We start from the raw sequence: 23,666 nt of genomic DNA, 5'->3' as shown, positions 1-23,666 counted from the left end.
TATATATATATACACACACACACACACACGCACACACACTTCTATATAATATTCCTTTATCTCACCATCACCACAATTAAGAGTATAGCTTAGAGGGGATAGGAGCCACTTCTCACTCTGTAACCTACATGCTGGCTCAAATGCCACATTCTCTACGCAGTCTTCAGTGACAGCCTCAACAGGAGAAAATATTCCTTGTTTCTTGCTGTGTTGTGTCAGCACTACCCTCTACTTCAAGATTTTTAGCACATTCCCATCCCTTTACCGAGCTCAAGCCCTTGGAAAATTAAAAGAAGCTCTTTCTCACAACACAGCTGGGATCCATGTGCTTAATATCAACCCTTTACCTAGCTCAAGCCTCAAGCCCTTGGAAAATTAAAAGAAGCTCTTTCTCACAACACAGCTGGGATCCATGTGCTTAATATCAAAACTAAATCTAGCCATGGGTAGACACATATTAACCAACCGAAATTACAATATGGCTCATTTTCTCCTAGTGCAATTACTTTTGGCTTTAAAACAATATGAATCATTAGGGTTCTAAATCTCTTCCGGCAGAGAAATGCACACTGTGAGCCGAATTCTCAGCACTGTGAATGTCATTAGTACAGGTTCCATAGACACGAACCTGCCGAGTTAATCCTCCTCCATTATCTCCATTAGCTAACGATGCACACAGTCACTGCACATAATTACTACTCTAACAGACGGGGACATTTGAAATATTAACTTTCCCACAGACTGACTTTTCAGTAAGCAGCTCTCAACGATTCATTATATTAATGTACATCAGCACACTCCTGTTAAATATGCATGACAGTTAAACACCATTGATGTTGCAAACCTTCCAATTTCATTTTTGGTATAATTTGTTACGTTTTAAATTTACTAGTATTCTAACGGCACCCAGCTAACATATGATATAGGTAAATTTAACTATCTGACTTATAAATAATCAGTATTATAACTAATTCTATGCATTCATCTATAAATACATCACAGACATTTTTATAAAATAAATTAATATGGTTTATAAGATCATGTAGCTTAAAGGTGCATAAAAGGATAAATTAATTTTCTTGGGCATTTAGTGGACAAATAATTCAAATTGAAATGTATCAAGAAATTAGCATATAATACATGACACCTAAAAGAAAAGGTGAAATGCAAATTACTATCTGGAGATCCAGTACTCCCAACGGGGCCTTGACTCTGCAAATCACCCTTAGCTTCAGTTGGCCCATATCATGGCACAAACGTGTCCAATGTACTCTGATGTCTCAAATGCCAATTGGCAACCTCCCTAAGTGAGTCTGCCTCAAAGAGCATTGTATTTTATCACTGTGCCCCTGTGCAGCCCTTTTATAAACCTTTGTGAATTCTGAGTTTATTCCGATAGGACATATAAAAATCAAATTAAAAACTCATCAGAAAAGAAAATAAAATTTCAAATAAAAGTAAAACGTACATCATGAACTTCATATCATGATCTGCTATGGTTGTTGGTTAATATGGCTACAGATTATAAACTTAAATATAATAATGAAATTACTAGTAATAGCCACAGCTTCATGTATCAATGGGTTACTTAACTTACTATGTGTCAGGCACTATAATTAATGCTTTAAACCCCTATCTCATTTAATTGCACAATAATCATGTGAAGGAGATATTAATATTGCCTGCATTTCACAGCTGAGAAAAGTGAAGGCTGCACAGATTAAATGACACATTCAAGGTTAAGGGCTTGGCAATGGAGAGGCCTGGCTCCACATCTATCCTCCTAACTACCCAGCGAAAACCTGGTTCTCAGTTCTGGAACCACTCCCTTGAGAGACTTCTCTGAAGTCTCAAAAGTTCATTTTCCTCTCTTAAAAAATTAGAATAAAAATACATGCCAGAATTATTGAGAACTAAATAAGGTAATTTATGAGAAATTACTGAGCAAAACCACAGAGCTACATAATTCTACTTATTATGTTATTCAAGAAATAAGAAAATAAAATGTTGAAAAATCAAGATATAACTGCTTATTGACTCAGTCGAAAATTTCCAAGTAAAACGCTGTACGTGGGTAAACTTTCCTTGTTGTTTATCTTGCTTAACCACAGAGGTGAATATGAATGTTTGCCTTTACTGTATCCTAAGAGATATCTATTAATAAATAAGCACTAATACAACAAGGCAGAAGTGAATATGAAACCAGCAATGCAACTTTGGAGGTGGATACCATGAATACTGTCATGTCACCAGATATGGCCTTTCAAAAGTTCTTCAAAACTAACTTTTCAAAACATTCCTCGAAGTCACTGTCAGATGCTAATTTACTATTACATAAATATACATATTGATACCTGGCAATATTTAAATCTCTAGGTTCAGAAAGGAAAAATAATATTGAAAAGCCTCATCATTTTAGATAAGTTACCATTGGGTGTAATTTTCCATTGTTTTTCTTTTTTATTTATTTTATTTTATTTTTTTTTAGAGAGAGAGTTTTGCTATAGGGTGCATATGCTCACTGGAAAGACAGAGAGATACAGAGAGACAGAAAATGAGAAATCACCACCCAGGGGGTATAGCTATACTACAATTTCGTCTACATTCTCTCGGGATTTGGGGCACACACATACACGTGCCTGGTGTGGGTTTTAAGCCTCCAGATCCAAGACACATTTAAGAACATGGAAATCTAGCAACATAATCATGACACCATCTGCATGTTCCCCAAAAAAGTATTTCATATGTATTATGTCAACCAAGATTAGGAAACTGGAATTCACCGAAGTTAATGATAAATCTATTAGGTTGTCTAGAGAGTCATGTATGTTTTTCTATGCAAAAATCTGTCATGACCTTCCCAACGACCCAATATATGATCTATATGGTGTGTGTGCACAGACAAGTGTATGTGTGTGTGTTGTGCCCGAGCACATGAGTGTCTATCACTCCAATTAAATATCGGAAAACAAAGAAGTGTCTGCCTTCTTTAGAATGAAAGAAATCAATTAAATACTTATAGTATATTAAAGTTAGCATTTAAAAATGATTAGGAGTAATAATTGGTAAAAAATAAATAAATAAATAAAAAGTAAAAAGTCCTAAAACACATGTAGCTCAATAACTACTTGTATTAAAAACACTAGACTCCCTCATGGCTGACCACAGCTTGAGTCCCGGATCTGGCAGCTTGAAAATCATGCCAGGAGTGTATGTGTACATGCCCAAAATCCCAGGAGGAGAATGGAGGAAAAGGGATTGTGGTGTTGTCACCCCCTTCGGGGGTGACTTCTCACTTTCTCTCTCTGTCTCTCTCTGTTGCTCTCTGGCAAAGCATACATCTCCTATGGTAAAAAAAAAATTTAAAAATTTAAAAATAGCAATCTTTTACCCTAAAATGAGACAAAATGCAGATGTGATAAGCTGGGGAACCCTGTGCCCTCTACTTACAACTGACTCAGATAATCACACATGAAGCCCCATCATGCCTTGGCTGTGGTTCCTTCTCATCCCATCCCATCCCCATTCCCATCCTGGGGGAACTACCCAGAATCCAGCTATTAAGTTTCTAAAGAAACCAAGGTCTTAAGATAAAGGTGTCTGGTGACAGGCACCTGGAGAATGTGAACAAATGCTCTTGCTACCATAACATTTTGCTGGAATTTCTTAGTAATCTGAGTATCACTACTCCTCGCAGCTCAATGACTAGTTGCCTAACCTGTATCATTGGTTAACGACTCTATGCCTTAGCTTCCTCATCTACACAGTAAACAAGCTGACTTCTGAAGTACCAAGACCTTCCCATTTTAGGAATTTTATATCCAGGTTTTATATGCCAAGGTTATCAGCTTTGTTTGCTATTTTCTAAGGCATGTCACTTTTGTGTATCTAGTGGCTTTTCATCTTTCTTTGTATCTATATTCCTAATCATTTGGAGGGATTTTTGTTTGTTTGTTTGTTTGACATAGGGTACATACACTCGCCAGGGAGAGAGAGACAGAGAGAGAAAGTAAGAAAGCTCCTACCCAGAGGGAATGGCACTGCTATCCCTTCTCCTCTATCCCCCTCTCAGAATTTTGGGCACACATGCACACATGCTTGGCATGTTTTCAGGCCTCCAGGTCTAGGATTTGAACCACAGAGTTGGCCATGTATTATCCAGTCTCTTAACCACTGTGCCATCTGCTGGTCCACTAGTACATGTAATTCCTTGATTTACTTTCAAGGCTCTTATGTCATTTAATGAGGAATTCAAAAACCTTAATTGCATAAACACATGAACATGCTAAGTTGCATTATGAAAGTCACTACTTGATGATGTCAGAGGTAAGAGAAATGCAAGAGTATGAAGAACCTGTGAGGTCCCCCTACCTCCCGGCCGCTCGTGTTCTCCATCCGTGTGTAACAACATGGCGATGGGCATTCCTACATTCTTGGATCTTCCAGCCACAAGCACATTTTTCCCAAATGTTTCAATTCCTTAAAATACAAAGTTTGACCAATGAAGAGTCAATAAGAAGCACATCTAACAGTTGAATAGCCGACTGCAACATCTTCCTAAAGTTTGAATTACGTTTGGATTACTGTCTAACTTGTCTATATGGTGTCCACATTTGTTATTTATAAAATTTTCTTTTTATGCTCTTTGGATTTGTCACTTTCTCTCTGATTATGCCCTCATTTAAAAACCACAAACAGTTTCCAGTTGCCATGAAATTATTTTTCAACATGAACAGTTCAAAGTGCAGAGGCTTAAAGTATATTAAAGACTAATTACAAACTAAGCAAAGTACAACAATGTCAGTGTAATTGGGGATCAAAATGAGCACAGCTGAAACAAAACGAAGGGGGAAAAAGTGTTTTTCACAAAGTTAATGTACTCTACTACATAGGCAAGAGCACTAAACTGAAAGACTTCAAAGGGCACGAAAGCTAAAGCCTGCATCTTCAACAGAATATCTCTTCTGGGTTCTGTTGCTTCATGAGTAAAATAAAGAAGTTAAAATTAAGGTTTTTCCAAATTCTAATATTCTAAGAGTGGTTTTAGGATTTGCTTTCCCTTGGAAATTTTCTCTACTGCTCAACAAAACAGCAGATTAGAAAGGAGTAGATGCTGCCAGAAAAGGAAGTGACAGTGACAGAGAAAGACAGAAAATCATCAACATACGAAACCATTTGGGATCAGTAAATGTCAGGAAAAAATCTCTACACACCTCGAGAGTCTCTGAGAACAATATTGCATCTAAATCAATTCAAGGGTCAATGTTTAGAATGAAAACCTTAGCCAAGAGAGATGGTTCATATATGATCAGTTTTTTTTTTTTAAGTAAGAAAAATATAAGACATTTTTAAAAGGTCTTTATCAAAATACATGCAGTTTATAGTTTAAAAGTAGGATGACATCGGTTCGATTTGGAAATCGACTCCCTGCGTATTGCAACTGCAGCTGTTTCCTGACACATTTCCTTCCTGTTATTTTACTTTGCGTTACACTTTGACGTCTATAACTTAATGCCTTTCCACAGACTGACATTTGCAGCTTCTCGTTTTCTGTCACTGTAAAGGACTGATGTGGTTCTATCAAGGCAAGGCACAAATGCTCATTCAGCACACAGCACCCAGGTCCTGCGGACCACCTGTTACCCACCTGTTCTTTTGATTATTTCCCAAACGGCGCTGGCAGTAGCAGAAATGAGAGACTGCTGATAAAGACACAGCCTTCCGATATTGATAATATGAAATCCATCTACATCTTTTTCTGGGGCAATTCCATTGCAAATTGTTCGCTCATCTATGTGATCTGAAAAGTAAATGATACTGGTTTCATTTTTAAATTGTTACTTACTTGGAAGTCTGACAAAATTCAGGGACCGATGACCGAAATTACATATGATTCAGCTGCAAGAAAGGTGTAAAATCAGTACTCTTCTTGCCACTGAAATACCCAAGAGTTCTTGAGTGATGGCAATAATGATCTGCCGTTACAATACATGCTGTTACAGAGCCGGAGTGGCTGGACTGGTGAAAAGGAAAAATAGGTCAAATAAAACGATATTATAAAATCTGAGAAGAGACAAGTGTTCTGTCTCTACCTCAGTACGTTGCATCGTTAGAGGGTTTAAATCCGTGTTTCTATGTTACATTTCCACTCACCGGATTTTCCTAAATACTTTAAGCACTGCAGATTAAAAGGGCTTTGTAAGCACCCTCATTAGTTCTTCCCTTCCTCTTAAATGACATAACAAAAAAACTAGTATAAAACACAAGCAGGTAGGGCCAGCAGATGATGTGAGGGTTAGGACTCCCACATGACTGACCACGGTTTGAGTCCCAGACTTGGTGGCTTGAGAATCATGCTGTGTGTGTACCTTTGCACCCAAAATCCTGAGAGGAGAATGGAGGAGAAGAGACTGTGGCATGGCCATCCCTCCTGAAGGGTGATTTCTCATTTTCTGTCTCTCTCTTTTTCTCTTGGCAAGTGCACATGTCCTGCGGCAAAAACATGAAAGAAAAAAGAAAAAAAATAAGCAATAACACACTCAACCTAAAATATCACTCTAGTTTGCTATATGGAGGAAAAAAATAACCTGAGTAATGAACTAATCAAATGAGATACAGGATGTCAAACATCTCATTTTAAATAGTAAGCAGTAAGCACAGAAATAGGAAAGAGGCTTACTACCCTATGCAGAGAAGCTTAGGTTCCTATTAACTCAGCGATTTACCCGGGCTCAATATGTTGAAATAAAAGTATATTTGATATGTAATGTGCTCTTTGTCCATTATGCAATGGATAACATTGAGACAAATTTAAAAATCATGACCTAAGCCCACCTTCAAACTGCTGTCAAAAAGCTATGCTACGGATATGATAACTTTTATATTCTAAAAGTGACTGCTGCCACTTTTCTTTAAGTAGATCCAAATTTACCATTAGGAGACTACCAAAATCCTTCAAATACATCAAAGTAGTCATTTGCATCATATTCAAATGGAAACCATTTTTGAAATGTCTCTCCAATCAATACTTGGTCGCTTTCAATAACTGCATTTATTCAATAATGTCTAGCAAGGTAAATCTCCATCTGTTTTCTCTAAGCAAAAGGTCATTACACAGATTCTATGGAAACAAACCTTTTTAGAAATTAGACGTTTAATGTATGAGGACAAAACAGTGGTTCCCTCTTTTTTTTTTTTTTAATCCAAATCATAGTGACTATGGGGATGATAGTAAATCATTTTTTCAGACACATACAACTTATGCAAAAGTGCTATAGTGTTTTTTTTAACAATAAAATCAAAAGTTTTATAAATGAAAAGAAAAAATATATTCAAAAAGGTGCCTTTTTTTTTTTTTTTTTGGTTAGGACTTAAACTAGTTTCTTTTTCTTTTTAGTTTATGATATTCCCAGGGAGGGAGAGAGAGAGGTACAGGTACACTCCCACCTGTAATCCACCCCCCCAGCCTGACCCAGCCTGGATCACAGACAGCCACACTCATACCCAGTATGTAAAGGGAGCCCTGGGGCTCAAACTTAGGACCTTTCTTCATAAAGTATCTAGAACTTCACTGTCCTCACTGTCCACTGATTAGTGCCCTGTCTCTTCATTTGCTCCATTCAGTCTATTCACAAGAAAACAGTAAGATTGTACTTCTGAAATGCATGTGTGATCACACCACTCTTCCACAATGCTTTTACCTTACAATGGTAAACCAGGCCCGGGATGATCCGTTCTATTCCAAAGCCCTAAATTATCTGTCTGTTCGCATCACTGGCCACTCTCCTGTTCTAACAATGTCCTAATATCATACCAGCCTCCTGGTTCCTTGAGAACGCCAGTCATGTTCTCCCCTTGGCTGTAGCCTTCTGCATGCCTGCAAAGCTTTTCCAAAAACAAAAACAAGATCTGTCGTGTTGGGTGAAACCCCTCCCTTCTTTGAAATATTTTCTTAAATGCCATATTCTCCTAAGGGACCACGTGACCACACGGTTTTAAAAGGCAGTTGTCATTTCTAGTAACGATGAACTCAGTTACATTGAACTAAACTTCTCACAGAAAACAATTGCAAACTTTGAAAATCTCATTTTAAAAACAAATGTAACTATCAGAAAACAATACTAACAACAGAAAAAAACTGGAGAAGAATAAACTTTTGAAAGAAAGAAATGTCACTGAAAGATTGTATTGTTCTGGAGCTTTTCTAGCCACAGAGCAGCTCAAATTTATATAGCAATATGCAGTCTTACGGGTTAATAAATGAAAGAATGAATTTAGGGGCTCCTGTCACTTTTGGAAGATTGAAGGAATATGTCAAGAAAAGAAGAAAGCCACAGAGAGGAGACATGAGTATTGTATATAGAAATTCTTCCCAAGTCTCTGACTGACCCCTGAATAACACACAAGGAAGCAGATCCCAAGAAACCCATCTAAGGCTGCAAGGACTGAGCAGAGATTGCAGCTGTGCCTCAGCAAAGGAGAAATAAGCATACAGTCCTCAATCTGATACAGACATTTACACAAAAGAAAATTACACTTAACATCATACTTAAGAGTGAAATAGTCGACTTCTCTCAAGACAAGGAGGGAAGGATTGGGGCCAGCAGGTGGCATAGTGGTTACGGTGCTGGACTCCTACATGGCAACTGTGGTTTCAGACCTGGCAGCGTGCTTTCTCATTTTTCCTCTCTCTTGCTCTCTCTGGTCCAATTGAAAAGGTAATAATAATAATAAATAAAATTAAATAAAACAATTCCTAAAAAAAAAAAAAGAAGGGAAGGATGACCACTTTATGCCATTTCTACTTAATGTTTTGTTGGTAATCCTACCTAGTATAATAAGATATGAAAAATTAAAAAGAGGTATAGTGATCAGAAGGGAAGAAATAAATCTCTCTAGTCACAGATGGCATAGTTGTTTATGCAGATACTTTGAAGGATTTACAAAACAATTACTAGAACTAATGAAGTCAACTTAGCACGATCACAGAATACAAACCAACATACAGAAAACAACTGTCTTTCTGTGTATAAACAGTAATTATCAGAGAACAAAAATTTGGGGTTAAGCAAGTAATGTGATAGTTAAGGTGGCTGGATCTCACATAGCTGACTGTGTGGTTTGAGTCCTGGACCCAGAGACTTGAAAAACACTCTGAGTGCATGTGTGTGAGTGCCCAAAATCCAGAGAGGAGAGGAAGAGAAGGGATTGTAGAGTGATGATCTTCCCGGGGTGAGGGTGGAGGATGCTTTCTCATTCTCACTCTTCCTCTTTCTCTCCCTGTCTCTCCAGCAAGTACACAAGTCCTATAACAAATTTTAGAAAAGAAAAGAAAGACATCTTGCAGGTTTTCTATCATGTGAAGAAACAGAGAGAAGCTAGTTACAAAGAGAGCTTTCACCAGAACCCTGAAGTGCTGGCACCTTGATCTCAGACTTTTAGCCTCCAGAACTATGAGAAAATAACTTCTTCTGTTTAAGCTATTCATTCTATGGTAGATTCTTTTGATAGCTCAAGCAGACTAATGAACCTCTGATCTGCTTTGTGCCACTCAACATCAGTTTGAATTTCATAGAATTTTATATAAATGGACTCACAGAGTAGGTATTCTCACTTGTCTAGATACTTTCACTCAGCATAGTTTTTTTGAGATTCATCCACACTACAGCATACAAAAATATTTTATCCCTTTTTTTGCTGAGTAATATTCCAATGTGTGGATATACCAAAATTTATCCATTTACCTACTGGTAAACATCTGGGTTGTTTTCTAGTTTTTGCCTATTAAAAATAAGGCTTCTATTAATATCTATGCACAAATCTATATATAAACACATATTTCCTTTTCTTTTCTTTGGAGCAAATAAGTAGCATGAATAACTGGGCCAATTGTTAGTTCATATAAATGTTTTAAGACACCACCAAACTATTTTCCAAAGTGTACCACTTTGCAAGTCCTTTAGCAAAACATAAGTGTATTCTACATTTTCACTGGTTTTGACCACTACACGATATGATTGACTGTCTTTTCAAAGTCAGTCATTCTAATAGGTTTGTAGCAGTAACTTATTATAGTTTTCATTTGGATTTCTCAAATGTCTAATGATGTTGACTTTAGTTTCATGTGATTATTTACACTTGTATTTCTTCTGCTAAAGTGTTCAAATCTTTTGAGAATTTTTGGTATCTATAAAGCTTGGGGTCCTTTGTGGTTTCTTGTCTGCTATTAATTTTAGAAAGTTTCTGCTATTATTACTTAAAATATTTTTTCCACTCTTTTCTCTCTTCTCCTTCTGGTATTCCAATCACATGTACATTTACAACTTTTAAAAATATCCCACAGTTCTTTAATGTTCTGTTCTGGGTTGTTGTTTTTTGGTTTTCATATCTTCTTTTTTCTGTTTATGTTTCAGTTTAAGATGTTTCTACTGGCATGACATTAACCTAACTGATTTTTTCCTTGGCCATTTTCAGTCTACAGTTGAACCTTTCAAAGCATTCTTCATTTCTATTATAGTTTTTTTTTATTTCTAACATTTCTTTTTCATTCTTTCTTATAGTTCCCATATCTCTTCTTTCATTACTCATAACCATTATGCCATCTATTGGTCCCGACAACATAACAATATTTAGTCCTCTGATCTATGAAATGGTAGACTGATCCATTTATTTGGGCCCTCTTTAATTTCTCTCAGGAATGTTTCATAGTTTTCTTTTCCTTTTCTTTTTCTTTTTCTTTTTTTTTTTTTTTTTTAGAAGTTTTTGCTCTAAGGCATGTACGCTTGCCAGAAAGACAGAGAGAAAGTGAGAAATCGCCCCCCGGGGGGATGACCATGCTACAATCCCTTCTCTTCCATTCTCCTCTCAGGATCTTGGGCATGCATGCACACATGCTAGGCATCAGTTTAAGCCACCAGGTCCAGGACTTGAACTGTGGTTGACTACATGGGAGTCCAGCAACATAGCCATTATGCCAACTACTGGTCCCTGTTTCATAGTTTTCACTACATAGTTCTTTCACATTTTTGTTAAATTTATGTCTAAGAATTTTATATTTTTGATATTTTCTACATACAAATACATCGTCCACCAAAGATCTAACTTTTAATATAGTGTCAATTTAATACACACAACTCAATAAAAACTAAAAGCAAATGTAATGCCTATTTTGTGAGGAAAAACATCATTTAACATGAATAATAACAGACATCTTTCTCACCTTAACAAAATGACCATTTATTGATACTGATATACTCCATGCACAGTCAGGTGTAAGAAAGCATCTGTATATTATCATTGTTTTTCTCCTTAGCTTTAGGACCAGCTCTAGGACAAATAGTTAGGCCATGTGACTTTAGACACACAATTATATTCTGAGCACTCTCAATCCTGACCAAAGTCACATAGCTTCTGAACATAAACAGGGCTCAGTTGGTGACAGACCCAGTACTACTACATAGGACAGAATTCTACCTCATTTCTTTGCTTTCTACCCAAATGAAGTGCATGAAAACTGCTTGCATATTCTGTTTAATCCTCAGACAAATCTGTCCTCCAACATTAGAATTAGAATTAGAATTTGATATTTGTTTTACTCGAGACAGTGCCCTGAGAAAAATCACCTCACATTTCTAATAATGAAATAAATTGGAATCCAGATTAATTAACCAAGTTATTAAAAACTGGAGTAAAACAGACTAGCATGATTGCCTCTGTTCACTAGCTCACTGTTTCGTTTGTTCACTACCACAGCTCTACGAGGGACAGCAGAAGATACCTTAACTCACTTCTGGAGAGCCAATCTACCAAATGACCAGTGAGTTCCACTTCTATTAAACATGAAGGCTGGTGTCCAGGGCTTGCTGAACATATCAGAGAGTGATTAACAAATGACTTCTGATCTCACTAGCATAGAGTTTTCTTTTTCTTTTCTTTTTTTTTTTTTTTTTTTTTTTTTTTTTTTATTGAGAAGTTTTTGCTCTAAGGCATGTGCGCTTGCCAGAAAGACAGAGAGAAAGTGAGAAATCGCCCCCCGGGGGGATGACCATGCTACAATCCCTTCTCTTCCATTCTCCTCTCAGGATCTTGGGCATGCATGCACACATGCTAGGCATCAGTTTAAGCCACCAGGTCCAGGACTTGAACTGTGGTTGACTACATGGGAGTCCAGCAACATAGCCATTATGCCAACTACTGGTCCCTGTTTCATAGTTTTCACTACATAGTTCTTTCACATTTTTGTTAAATTTATGTCTAAGAATTTTATATTTTTGATATTTTCTACATACAAATACATCGTCCACCAAAGATCTAACTTTTAATATAGTGTCAATTTAATACACACAACTCAATAAAAACTAAAAGCAAATGTAATGCCTATTTTGTGAGGAAAAACATCATTTAACATGAATAATAACAGACATCTTTCTCACCTTAACAAAATGACCATTTATTGATACTGATATACTCCATGCACAGTCAGGTGTAAGAAAGCATCTGTATATTATCATTGTTTTTCTCCTTAGCTTTAGGACCAGCTCTAGGACAAATAGTTAGGCCATGTGACTTTAGACACACAATTATATTCTGAGCACTCTCAATCCTGACCAAAGTCACATAGCTTCTGAACATAAACAGGGCTCAGTTGGTGACAGACCCAGTACTACTACATAGGACAGAATTCTACCTCATTTCTTTGCTTTCTACCCAAATGAAGTGCATGAAAACTGCTTGCATATTCTGTTTAATCCTCAGACAAATCTGTCCTCCAACATTAGAATTAGAATTAGAATTTGATATTTGTTTTACTCGAGACAGTGCCCTGAGAAAAATCACCTCACATTTCTAATAATGAAATAAATTGGAATCCAGATTAATTAACCAAGTTATTAAAAACTGGAGTAAAACAGACTAGCATGATTGCCTCTGTTCACTAGCTCACTGTTTCGTTTGTTCACTACCACAGCTCTACGAGGGACAGCAGAAGATACCTTAACTCACTTCTGGAGAGCCAATCTACCAAATGACCAGTGAGTTCCACTTCTATTAAACATGAAGGCTGGTGTCCAGGGCTTGCTGAACATATCAGAGAGTGATTAACAAATGACTTCTGATCTCACTAGCATAGAAGCAGAGACAACAGATGGGAGACCATGAAATTCTAGTCTAGGTGATAGTTACATGCACTAGAACTGGTATGTGAATATTTGAAACATATGTGTTTATGGTATACTTCAAAATGCCTCTCACTATTCTGAGAGGCAGTATAATATAATGCAAAGTTAAAAAGGCAGGCTCTAGAACCAGACACCCTGGGCTTAGGTCTTGGGCTTACCATGCTCTAACAGGTAAGATTGGTCAAGTCACTTAACCTTTTTTGTGTTTTAGTCCCCTTATTTTTAAAATGAAAATTATAATTCCTACTGCATAAGGGTGTTAGAGGAGTAAATGGAGTAATCCACACAAAGGAGTGTCTACCATATAAGAAGCACACATTGCTGGTGAGGACACTAACATAGTTAAGAATATTGGCCTCAGGACCAGCAGATGGTGTACAGTTACATCACTAGACTCCTACATGGCCAACTACAGTTCAAGTCCCAGACCCGGAGGCTTGAAACTCACACCAGACACGTGTGTGTACATGGTCAAAATCCTGAGAGGAGAATGGAGGAAAAGGGATTGTATCGTGGCTAACCGCCCCCCTCCCCACCCCACCCCCCGTGGGTGATTTCTTACTTTCTGTCTGTCTGTCTGTCCCCATGGGTAATTTCTTACTTTCTGTCTGTCTGTCTGTCTGTCTCTCTCTCTCTCTGGTGAGCACACGTTCCCTATAGCAATAATCTTTCAAAAAAAAAAAAAAAAAGGATATCAGCATTGCCCCTCTGGCTCTGGATATTAGCATTGCCCCTCTGACTCTCTGAGTAGCACCATAGCAGCTGGCAAGAATATGCGCCTTACAAAAGGCAGCAAAAAAGGAGCCAAGAAGAAAGTGGTTGATCCATTTTCTAAAACAATATTGGTATGATGTGAAAGCAACTGCTATGTTCAACGTAGAACTCAAGGAACCAAAATTGCATCTGATGGCCTGTGGCTGTGCGTTTGAAGTGAGCCTTGTTGATCTATAGAATGACAAAGTCATCTTTAGGGAATCGAGCTAATTAATGAGGATGGTCAGGACAAAAACTGCCTAACTTCCATGGCATGGATCTTACCCATGACAAGATGTCTGTGGTCAAAAAATGGCAGGCTGAAGTTCATATTGCTATCAAGACTACCAATGGTTATTTGCTTCGTCTCTTCTATGTTGGGTTTACCAAAAAACACGATGATCCAGACTCTCTAGATTCAATCCTCATTCAATTACTTAGCAGCTCTGTGATCTTCAGGGGAAGTCAACTTCTCTGCACCTCAAATGCTTCATCAGTAAAATGAACTTAATAATAGCCCAACTCCACAGGACTATTATGAAGATCCAGTGAGCTAATAGATGAAAAGTGCCTTGACAATAACAAATGCTTACGGTAATAAACATTAGCCACTGTCATTTTGTGTATCTACTGGCTTTAGGTTAGATAGAAAACTGCTCTTTCTCAGGGTTTCCAGATTTTTATCACCATGGTCCCTTTGGCTTTGATTCTCCCTCTGAAATGAACACAGGACTCAATTTAGTCTGAAATACAGATAGATCACCAGTGCCATCTACTGGCAGATAGCTGTAAATTCACCAAATGAGGACTGTTGCTGTATAGGAGGAACATTTCTGTGGATATGAATATGATTTTATTGAGAAAATAAATCTAATATGGTTATAAATCTGTGACAAATTAGACACAATGTAGTTGGAAAACTTAATTTCTAAAATTATTTTTAATTGATAAAAATGAGTATATATTTATGGTATACAACATGATGTTTTGATATAAGTATATACTATGGAATGGCTGGATCAAACTAATTAATATATCCAACATATCACCTACTTATGTTAGGGGGTGGTAACATTTAACATTTATTTTCTCGGACTAGCACTATAGTCACACACTATAGTGCACGACTGCAGTCTTCACTACTCAGGAGGTTGATGCGAGAGAATCATGACATGTTAAGACCCTGTCTATAAAAAAAAATAATTTAAAAAAAGATACCACACACATACACATACAACACATAAAATCTAATTTTTTAGCAATTTTCAAGTATACAACACATTGTTTGGGGGTTTTTATTTGTTCGTTTGTTTGTTTTTGGAGAGGTTTTTGCTACAGGGCATGTACTCGCCAGAGAGAAACAGAAAGACAGAAAGCAAGAAATCACCCCCCAGGGGGGATGGCCACACTACAATCCCTTCTCCTCCATTCTCCTCCCCCATTCCTCATTCTCATCAGGATTCTGGGTGCACACATGTACACGTACCCAGTGTGTTTTTCCCACCTGCAGGGCCAGGATTTGCACTGTGGTCAGCCATGTGGAATCCAGTCTAATTAAGCACTGAGCTACAGGGCTGGCCTCATCCAAACTAATTTTTAACATGAAGAATGTATAGCATTAACTGTCAGAGCACTGTTCTCAGCAGGCACTCTTGATAACTATTTTTTAAAGAATTATTTTATTTAACTTTATTTATTGATTGATTGATTGATTGATTGATTTTAATTTGACCAGAGAGGGTCAGAATGGGGTGGGGTGAGGGGCAGTGAGAAAGCAAGTCACCAGGTCTGGGACTCGAACTGTTGTCAAATATATGGGGGTCCAGAGCCCTTAACCACCACACTACCAGCCAGCCCCAACTCTTGATAACTTTTAAGATCCTTTCCAACTTGCTTTCTTTTCAGGGCAGATATATTTGAGGAAAAGAATTAGAAGCAAAAATTATTGATATAATTTAAACAACACAAAGCCTATAACATATAGTAAGATATAAACTATGTGATAGGATAAAGGAAAACATTAATACCATATAAAGATCCCACCATATATCTTTACTCTCTGCAGGTCATATGATTGTTGATGAAAACTTACAGAACTCCAAACTTCAAAATGACTGTAACATATACTATACCAGCTGTCTTTGCTTTGCACAGTGCAAATACGTATGAATTTCAGACCCGCAAATAAAATAATATCAGTCCCCCAACCACACAGTTCAAATTTTAGCCATTATGCTATATTAACTATGCTATATTAACTAAAAGCTGCTTGATCTTCTGTCCACCAATCACTATGTAAATAACAGATGAGCATCACAATCTGTGACCAATCGTGGCAATTCTTTCAAAGTTGCTGACAACTGGTCACCACACATTTGTTATTCAATTCAAACATAAACATCCCAGAGTGCATCATCTCCCTATGTCCAGAGATAAATGCACTTGACAATTTATACAAATGGATAACCAACACATGGTATTGGCCTATAAACATGAAAGTAAGGCAGAAAAATAAACTATGATAATGCTGGATGCAAAATTGGATAGAGTAAATCTAAAACTGGTAACCACAAAGTAAAGATAAAAGAAACTTAGGCCTTCATGAAGTGAAGTTAAGAACTATGTCGAGGGACCAGCAGTTAGCATAATGGCTATGTCGCTGAACTCCCATGTAGTCGACCACGGTTCAAGTCCCCGACCCGGTGGCTTAAACTCACACTGTGTGTGTGTGTGTGTGTCTGTGTGTGTGTGTGTGTGTGTGTGTGCTCAAGATCCCGAGAGGAGAATGGAGGAGAAGGGACTGTGGCATGGCCATCCCCCCAGGGGGTGATTTCTCGCTTTTCACAGTAGTGCAGTACTGCACAAGCTGAAGCCCGGCAAAATGAGCTCTGTCTCTCTCTGTCTTTCTGGTGAGTGCACGCACCCTATAGCAAAAACCTCTCAAAAAAAAAAAAAAAGAATTATGTCGAAAAAAGCTCAATAATCAAAAAAAAACAAGATGAAGTCACTTCCCCAAGAGTGTAATTGAATGTGAATGGCATTGTACAAGAAATGGCTGACTAGGAATGTTGGCATTGTGTCCTGAGAGAGATGTAACTATGCAGCTGGAGGAACTGAGTGAAGGTGAACTGACTCACATAAGTGAAGCAAGTGATTCTGACAAAGTGGATGACAGTGTCCCAGAGGAAGTGACACTAGCATAAATCTTCGCACGAAAGGCACTTGCTCCAATATTTCATGACATTGAAAGTAAAAGGACAAAATGTTGGAAGTGAATCTGAACTTAGAAAGGAATCACAAATCAATTACTAAAGCATAGAAATACGCTTTTCCTATATCATAAATTATATAAAAAGAAGTCAGGAAACACTGTTCAAACTACTCTCGACAAGGATTTTGCAAAACAACAAACAGTTCAATCTCAACGTTTCTAATGTTTAAAATGACAGCGTACTGAATAAATAGTCACTCTACTATTTTTTCATTTCCCTATACATTTGTATACCCACTGTGGGAGTTTTTCATGCCTTGACAAAAATTCTTAAAGGTCACAAAAAATATATATTTTTTCCATTAGTTATTAAGATCATTTTGCCGGGTTTCAGCTTGTGCAGTCCATGTTATGGTTCTGCACTACTGTAAAAGCAAGGAGAGTATGTATTGCCAGTGACTATTATTTGTACCGTTGTTTTTATTAAGGTAAACACAATCATTCAGAAACCATCACTCATTGTACCCACTTTTAATATAATAGCTAGCGCCCTCATGAACATATTTTATAAAGTGCCTGTGGTATCATGATTTAATGTTGGAAGATGCTCTTTCTCTAACCAAAGTAATATATAAAAGAACATTATGTACCTGGCAGTGGTAACTGTACCAATATACCACTGACTCTTGGGTCCATGTTCAACTGATCGGTTATATCCAAAAGTTCTTCCTGAGAAACATCTTTAGGTTTTAGAATGAGCTCGCTACAGATCCCTGGAAGAAAAGCAAGCAGGGAGAAAATCACTTGACTAACTATGGTGCAGATTTTCCATCAATGTTGTCTCACAACATTCGATCGCTTTCCTTTTTTTTGATTGGTTTCTTACACTCCCATGCCACTGGAAGGAAAGGCCCCTCTGCAAAGACCATGATCAACACGCCCGGGAGGGATCTGTCATGGGCTTCTCTTGATTCACACATCACACATTCTTTGGCTCAGTAGCCAATGTGACGACTTGCATTTATTTGTGATATTACTGTTAGTAGATTTAAAGAGAATAAAAATACCACTACCACCATCACTACTAGGCAAAGTTTGACAGACTCAACGAGCCACATTCACTATGTCATTAAAGATGTACTAAAAATGGGCCTCTTAAATGTAAAGTATGCCCCCTGACATCACATCCTAGATGAGGAAATCACACTCAATTGATTCTACATGAAATCTGAAAGAACATCATAAGAAATTAACATAAGTTTTGTTAATTAAATAACCAATGATAGTAATAAATATTACTCAAATAGCACTTATAATTATCATTCAGAATGATTATTCTTTGAAGTAAGAACAGAAAACATATTAAGTAATAATTACAACAAAAACACATACCCACCTACAGCAGAGGCAGCCCTCATCTTGTTCCTGACATACGTGTGGCTCGCTGGGTTGTCGCCCACCAAGATGATACTGAGGTGAGGTCTTCTGTTCCCAAGGGAAATCCATGATGCCACACTTCGCTGTATTTCTTTCTGGATTTCTTTGGCCATTTCAGTTCCTGAGATAATAATAGCTTCGTGTCTATGGAAAACAAGACAATAACTGTAATACTAAAAGACAACAAAGAATATTCTAATGCATAAATTGAAAGAAAGAACAAAACATCTATGCTTCTCCAAGTGAACACCCTAAATTTGACACTTTCCAAAGATGTGTGACACACTTTTCTCAGGTTCAGAGACACATTTATACTTTAGTGAAGGATTCCATCTCAACTCTTCAGGTCTACATTATATTCTATCTACTACGGAATGCTTGTGTCTTCCCAAAACGCACATGCTAAAACCCTGATCTCCAATGGTACGGTATTAGTGGGCTGCCAGAAAATTCATGACACATTAGTATAGAAAAATAGTCATGACTTTTCCAACGACCCAGTAGGGACTTTTGTGGAGCGATTAAATCATAAGGGTAGATCTCTCACGAATGGGATCTGGGTCTTTACAAGAGATTCCCGGCAGCTCCCTCACAGCAAAAGTACTGCCATTTTTGAGCCTAAGAAGCAGGCCTTCACCAAACACTGACTCTGCTGGCACTTTGATCTTGGGCTGCCCAGCCTCTAGAACAGTAAAAACTAAATTTCTGTTGATTATAAGCCACCCACACCAACCACTCTATAATACGTATTCTGTTACAGTAACCTAAACATACTAAGATGTTACCTATAGCATACATTTCGACACACCTGTCATTTACACATGCACACAGACTCACCCCTCCATATATGCAGGTTCTGAATCTGCAGGTGTAGATCCCAAGGATACAGAGGGCTGAGTGTACTATGTCATTATATAAAGAGTTTGAGCATCCATGGATTTTGGTACCTGTAGGGGTCCTAGAACCAACCTCTCATACATACCAAGAGACAACTGACTCTCTCTCTTTCTCTCCCTTAATTTGGACTATTATAGTCATTACCAGCTTTATTAAAAGTTCTATTCTTTCCAAAGAGGAAGATGCATGGTACAGTTAAAACTGGCACTCATCTTCAAAGCTGTGCTACATTCATATATATGTGTCCCCACAGGCTTATAACCCTAAGGCTAAATCAAATCAGTTCACTCTTGGTCAATACATCTCATACAAGACCCTGAAGTCATAAACTCCATACTACACAACACTTTCAACTTAGTCAAGGGAAAGTTTTATTCCACAGTCCCAGGTCAACTCCCTGACAAGAGTTCTCAGTCTCACCATGCTTGTCAGTGATGGTGGTAAGGGTCCGGTTGGGAATCGGATGGCTCTGTTACTCCCCCAAACCATGCATCATTTCTAACAGAAAAAACTGCACAGAGCATTATTTCCTGGCAACTTATAAATATTTTACTGAAGAAGGTAAGAAGTGATATATTTTTGTAGATGGCGTAAACTACTTCTGGAAAAGCACAAAGAAACACATTTTAGGACAGCTTTTCTGCTTTCTGTGATGTCAAACATAAAAGTGAATTTTATTGCTCCTACTGTGTTTCTTTAAAAGTCTTCCAAAAAATAGAAAATGGTTCCTTCTTCCTGTTGCTCCTGTCTTTTTGCTGTTGGAAACCCTGGTGAAAGTAGGATTGCTACACAAAATGCAAAATGGAGGACAATAAATATTGTAATGCCGAAGGAAAGGAGGAAGAGTAAGGAGCAGAAGAGAATGAGGCGAGGGAAAGAAAGTCTTCAGATCTCCTTAAATATTTTTAGTGTATGTATGGTTTTAATTTTCTATTGAGGCTAGGCATCACAACTATTAGCCAGTACACAAAATACAAACTTGCCAATTCTTTCAAATAATTCAACTGCCCTCTCTAGCAGGTGTGTGTACATATAAGTAGAACTAGATCAAGAATTTGCCATTTCGGCCCGACACCAGTGGCCCATAGCATTCATCTAGGTTCACACCATTTTAATGTAAACATAGTTCTGCTAAGAAATGAATTCCATGTGGTCTATGGAAACGTAAGTCAAAAATTGCCTGGGAAGCCTGCTAAACTTGCATTGTCTCAGATCTCACAGCCATATTTGTGATTCTGAATCTCTCTCAGGGTAATTTCTGGAATCTTCATGTCTAACAAGCTCTCATAGGTGATTCTTGTGCCAGACCATGTTTGAAAGCATTTCTTCAGTTTTAATAACAACAAAACAATGTATTTCTTCTAAAGATAGGGTCTTGCTGTGTCACAATTTTCCTGAATCAACCTTCCAAGTATCTGAGCTTACAGGTGAACACCACCATATTTGACTCTTTTCAGACAGAGTCTTGCTAAGTTGGTCAGATCAGCCTCATGTTGGCAGTTCTCCTGCATTTCTTTAATTTCTGGAGTTTGGACATCTTATAGGCGTATGGATCATATGAAGTTCCTCTTCTAGAAAGTTCCTGTTTTTTTGACAATTTTCCTACTAGGTTATCTTTTTAAAGAATTATTTATTTAATTTTATTTATTATGTTTTTATTAACCAGAGAGAGACATAGAGAGAGAAAAAGGGCAAGTGAAAAAGCAAGCCATCAGGTATGGGACTCAAACTGCAATCAGCCATGTGGGAGTCCAGTGTCCCAACCACCACGCCACCTGCCAGCCTCTCTACTGGATTGTTGTGTCTAATTTTTAATATTTACATACATTGTTTCCACCCCAGCTTTAAAATTAAGGCATCAATTGACAAATAAAAATTATATATATTCACATGTTCATGTTTTTATATATGTACATATTGTAAAATGATTAAAGCTAATTGATATAGCTATCATATTACATACTGTTTTTGTAGTGAGAATATTTAAGATCTACTCTCCAAGAAATGTTCAAGTGTAAAATACATTATTATCAACTATAGTTACCATGGTGTGCAATAGCTTTCCAGAGCTTTTTTATCCTATCTAACTGAAATATTGTGCCCCTCAACAAACACGCCCCCATTTCCTCTCTTCACCTAACACTCCTGGTACCATCATTTGACTCCACATCTACACGTTCAACTGTTTTAGACTCCACATATAAGTGAGATCATGCAGTTTCTGTCTCCCTGTGCCTGGCTTATTTCACTTAGCATAATGTACTGCAGGTTCAAGATGCTGTCACAAATGACAGCACGTCTTTCCTTTTTTAAGGATAAATCATTCTGTTGTGTATTTATGCCAATTGTATCCATTCATCCATTAATGGACACTTAGGTTGTTTCTATATCTTGGCTACTGTGAATAATGCTGCAACAAACATGAGAGTACAGATATTCCTTTGACATGCTGATTTCATTTCCATTGGATGTATATCCAGAAGTAAGGTTGTTGGATCATATGGTAGTTCTAGCATTAATTTTTGGAGAGATCTCCGTGTTTTCTACAATGGCTTTAAATTCAAGACAATACTATGTAAGGGTTCTCTTTTACTCCAAATCCTCACTAACCCTTATTATCTCTTGTTCTTGACTATATCCACCTTAATAGGCATGAAGTGATAGCTCATAGTGATTTTAATTCTCATTTCCTCAATGACTAGGGATATTAAGCATTTATTTCTGTGCCCAATGGCTGCTAGGAATATATATAGAGAGAGAGAAATGTCTTTTCCAGTCTATTATGGTTTGGATAATAATCTGTCCCCTCAAGGTTATGCTTTGGAATCTAGTTCTAGTGGGTGATAAATAAATCTTGATGATTGGATCATGGTGGTGCTGGTCTCTGAATGGATAAATATTGTCTCAGAGTTTTAGCTCATATGAAAAGAGGTGAGTTCTCATGGAACAGATTGTTACAAAAGAGAAAACTGCTCACAGGTTTTCTGTCTCTCTCTGGCAAATTACAAAAAAATAAAAAACAAAAACAAGCTAACAAAAAATCTGTATTCTTAATCCATTTGGAGTTCTTTAGGATTCAAGAATTTTGATGTTCATTTTCCTCTCCAGATTTAGGAAGCTGTTATTTCATTAAATAAGCTTTTCCTTCTTTTCTTTTGCTGCTCCTTCTGAGACTCCCACATTCATATATTGTCCCCATTGATGGCATCCCATAAGTTTCAGAGTTTCTGCATTCTTTTTTATTTTCTTACTTTTTGTTTCTTACTGGATAAATTTAAATAGCCTATCTCTCAGCTCACTGATTCTTTGTTCTGCTTGAATAATTCTGCCACTGAAGATTTCTATGGAATTTTTCAGTTCAGTCAGTGTGTTCTTTAGCTCCAGAATTTCTGCTTGGGTCTTTTGTTTATGTTTTGTCTGTTTGTTTTTTAAGGATTTTGCCATAGGGTGTTTTGTGCTCACCAGAGAGACAGAGAGAGACAGTGAGAAGGGAAGTGCGAAATCATCCCCCAGGGGGATGCCCATGCCATAGTCCTTTCTCTTCCATTCTTCTCTTGGAATTTTGGGCATGCACACACATGTGCCCAACATGAGTTTCAAGCCCCCAGATTCAGGATTCAAACCATGGTTAGTCATGTGTGAGTCCACCACCTTAACCACTATACCACTGCTGGCCCCTTGGGTCTTGTTTTTATGGTTTCAATCTCTTGGTTGAACTTCTCATTTTAAGTATTGTTTTCTTGATATCTTTTAGTTGTCTACCTGTGTTCTCTTATTAAGCAGTTCATAGTGCTCCATTTCTTTAGGGTCATCTACTCTTGCATTTTTTGTTGCTTTGGTAGTATCAAGTTCCCTTGGTTATTCATAATTCTTGCAGCCTTGCATTCATGTCTATACATTTAAAGAAGTAAGCACCTATTCTAATGTTAACAGACTGGCTTTGGCAGGGAAAGCCTTTCACTAGTCAGCCTTTCCAGAGGTTCTTAGTGGGTCATTTGCCAGTGTCCTCAGGAAAGTCTTCCTGGTGTCTACCAGGTGCCTGAGTCAGTGGGTAAACAGGCCTGGTGCCTAGATCAACAGGGAATACCCTGGTGCCTATTTGCATGGACCAACCTGGTGCTGAGATCCACTAGAGCGGTCTGCCAATTTAGTTCATGAGAGCTGACCAGGAGCCTAGGTCAATGAAGGCTGGC

General features: G+C 37.6%; 1 protein-coding gene across 4 annotated transcripts in view; it reads right to left on the bottom strand.

Moving 5' to 3' along the window:
• MTHFD2L (methylenetetrahydrofolate dehydrogenase (NADP+ dependent) 2 like) overlaps positions 1-20,276 on the bottom strand; it is a 115,597-nt gene extending 95,321 nt beyond the window's left edge. The window contains exons 1-5 of one of the 4 annotated variants that reach the window (XM_027769740.1): positions 19,894-20,276; positions 18,536-18,720; positions 17,790-17,912; positions 5,648-5,800; positions 4,372-4,479 (exon numbers count right to left, since the gene is read on the bottom strand). In XM_027769740.1, the coding sequence (XP_027625541.1) occupies positions 4,372-4,479; positions 5,648-5,800; positions 17,790-17,912; positions 18,536-18,689 (538 nt within the window). In that variant the 5' untranslated portion in view covers positions 18,690-18,720; positions 19,894-20,276. The remainder of the gene's footprint in view (positions 1-4,371; positions 4,480-5,647; positions 5,801-17,789; positions 17,913-18,535; positions 18,721-19,893) is intronic. The other 3 variants (XM_027769741.1, XM_027769739.1, XM_027769738.1) reach the window with 3 other exon arrangements.
• Between the last annotated feature and the right edge of the window lie 3,390 nt (positions 20,277-23,666).

Source organism: Tupaia chinensis, unplaced genomic scaffold (assembly GCF_000334495.1).
Source record: "Tupaia chinensis unplaced genomic scaffold, TupChi_1.0 Scaffold000086_1, whole genome shotgun sequence".
Taxonomy (NCBI): Eukaryota; Metazoa; Chordata; class Mammalia; order Scandentia; family Tupaiidae; genus Tupaia; species Tupaia belangeri.
Note: the sequence above shows the minus strand (reverse complement) of the source record. Positions and strands in the feature narration are given on the sequence as shown.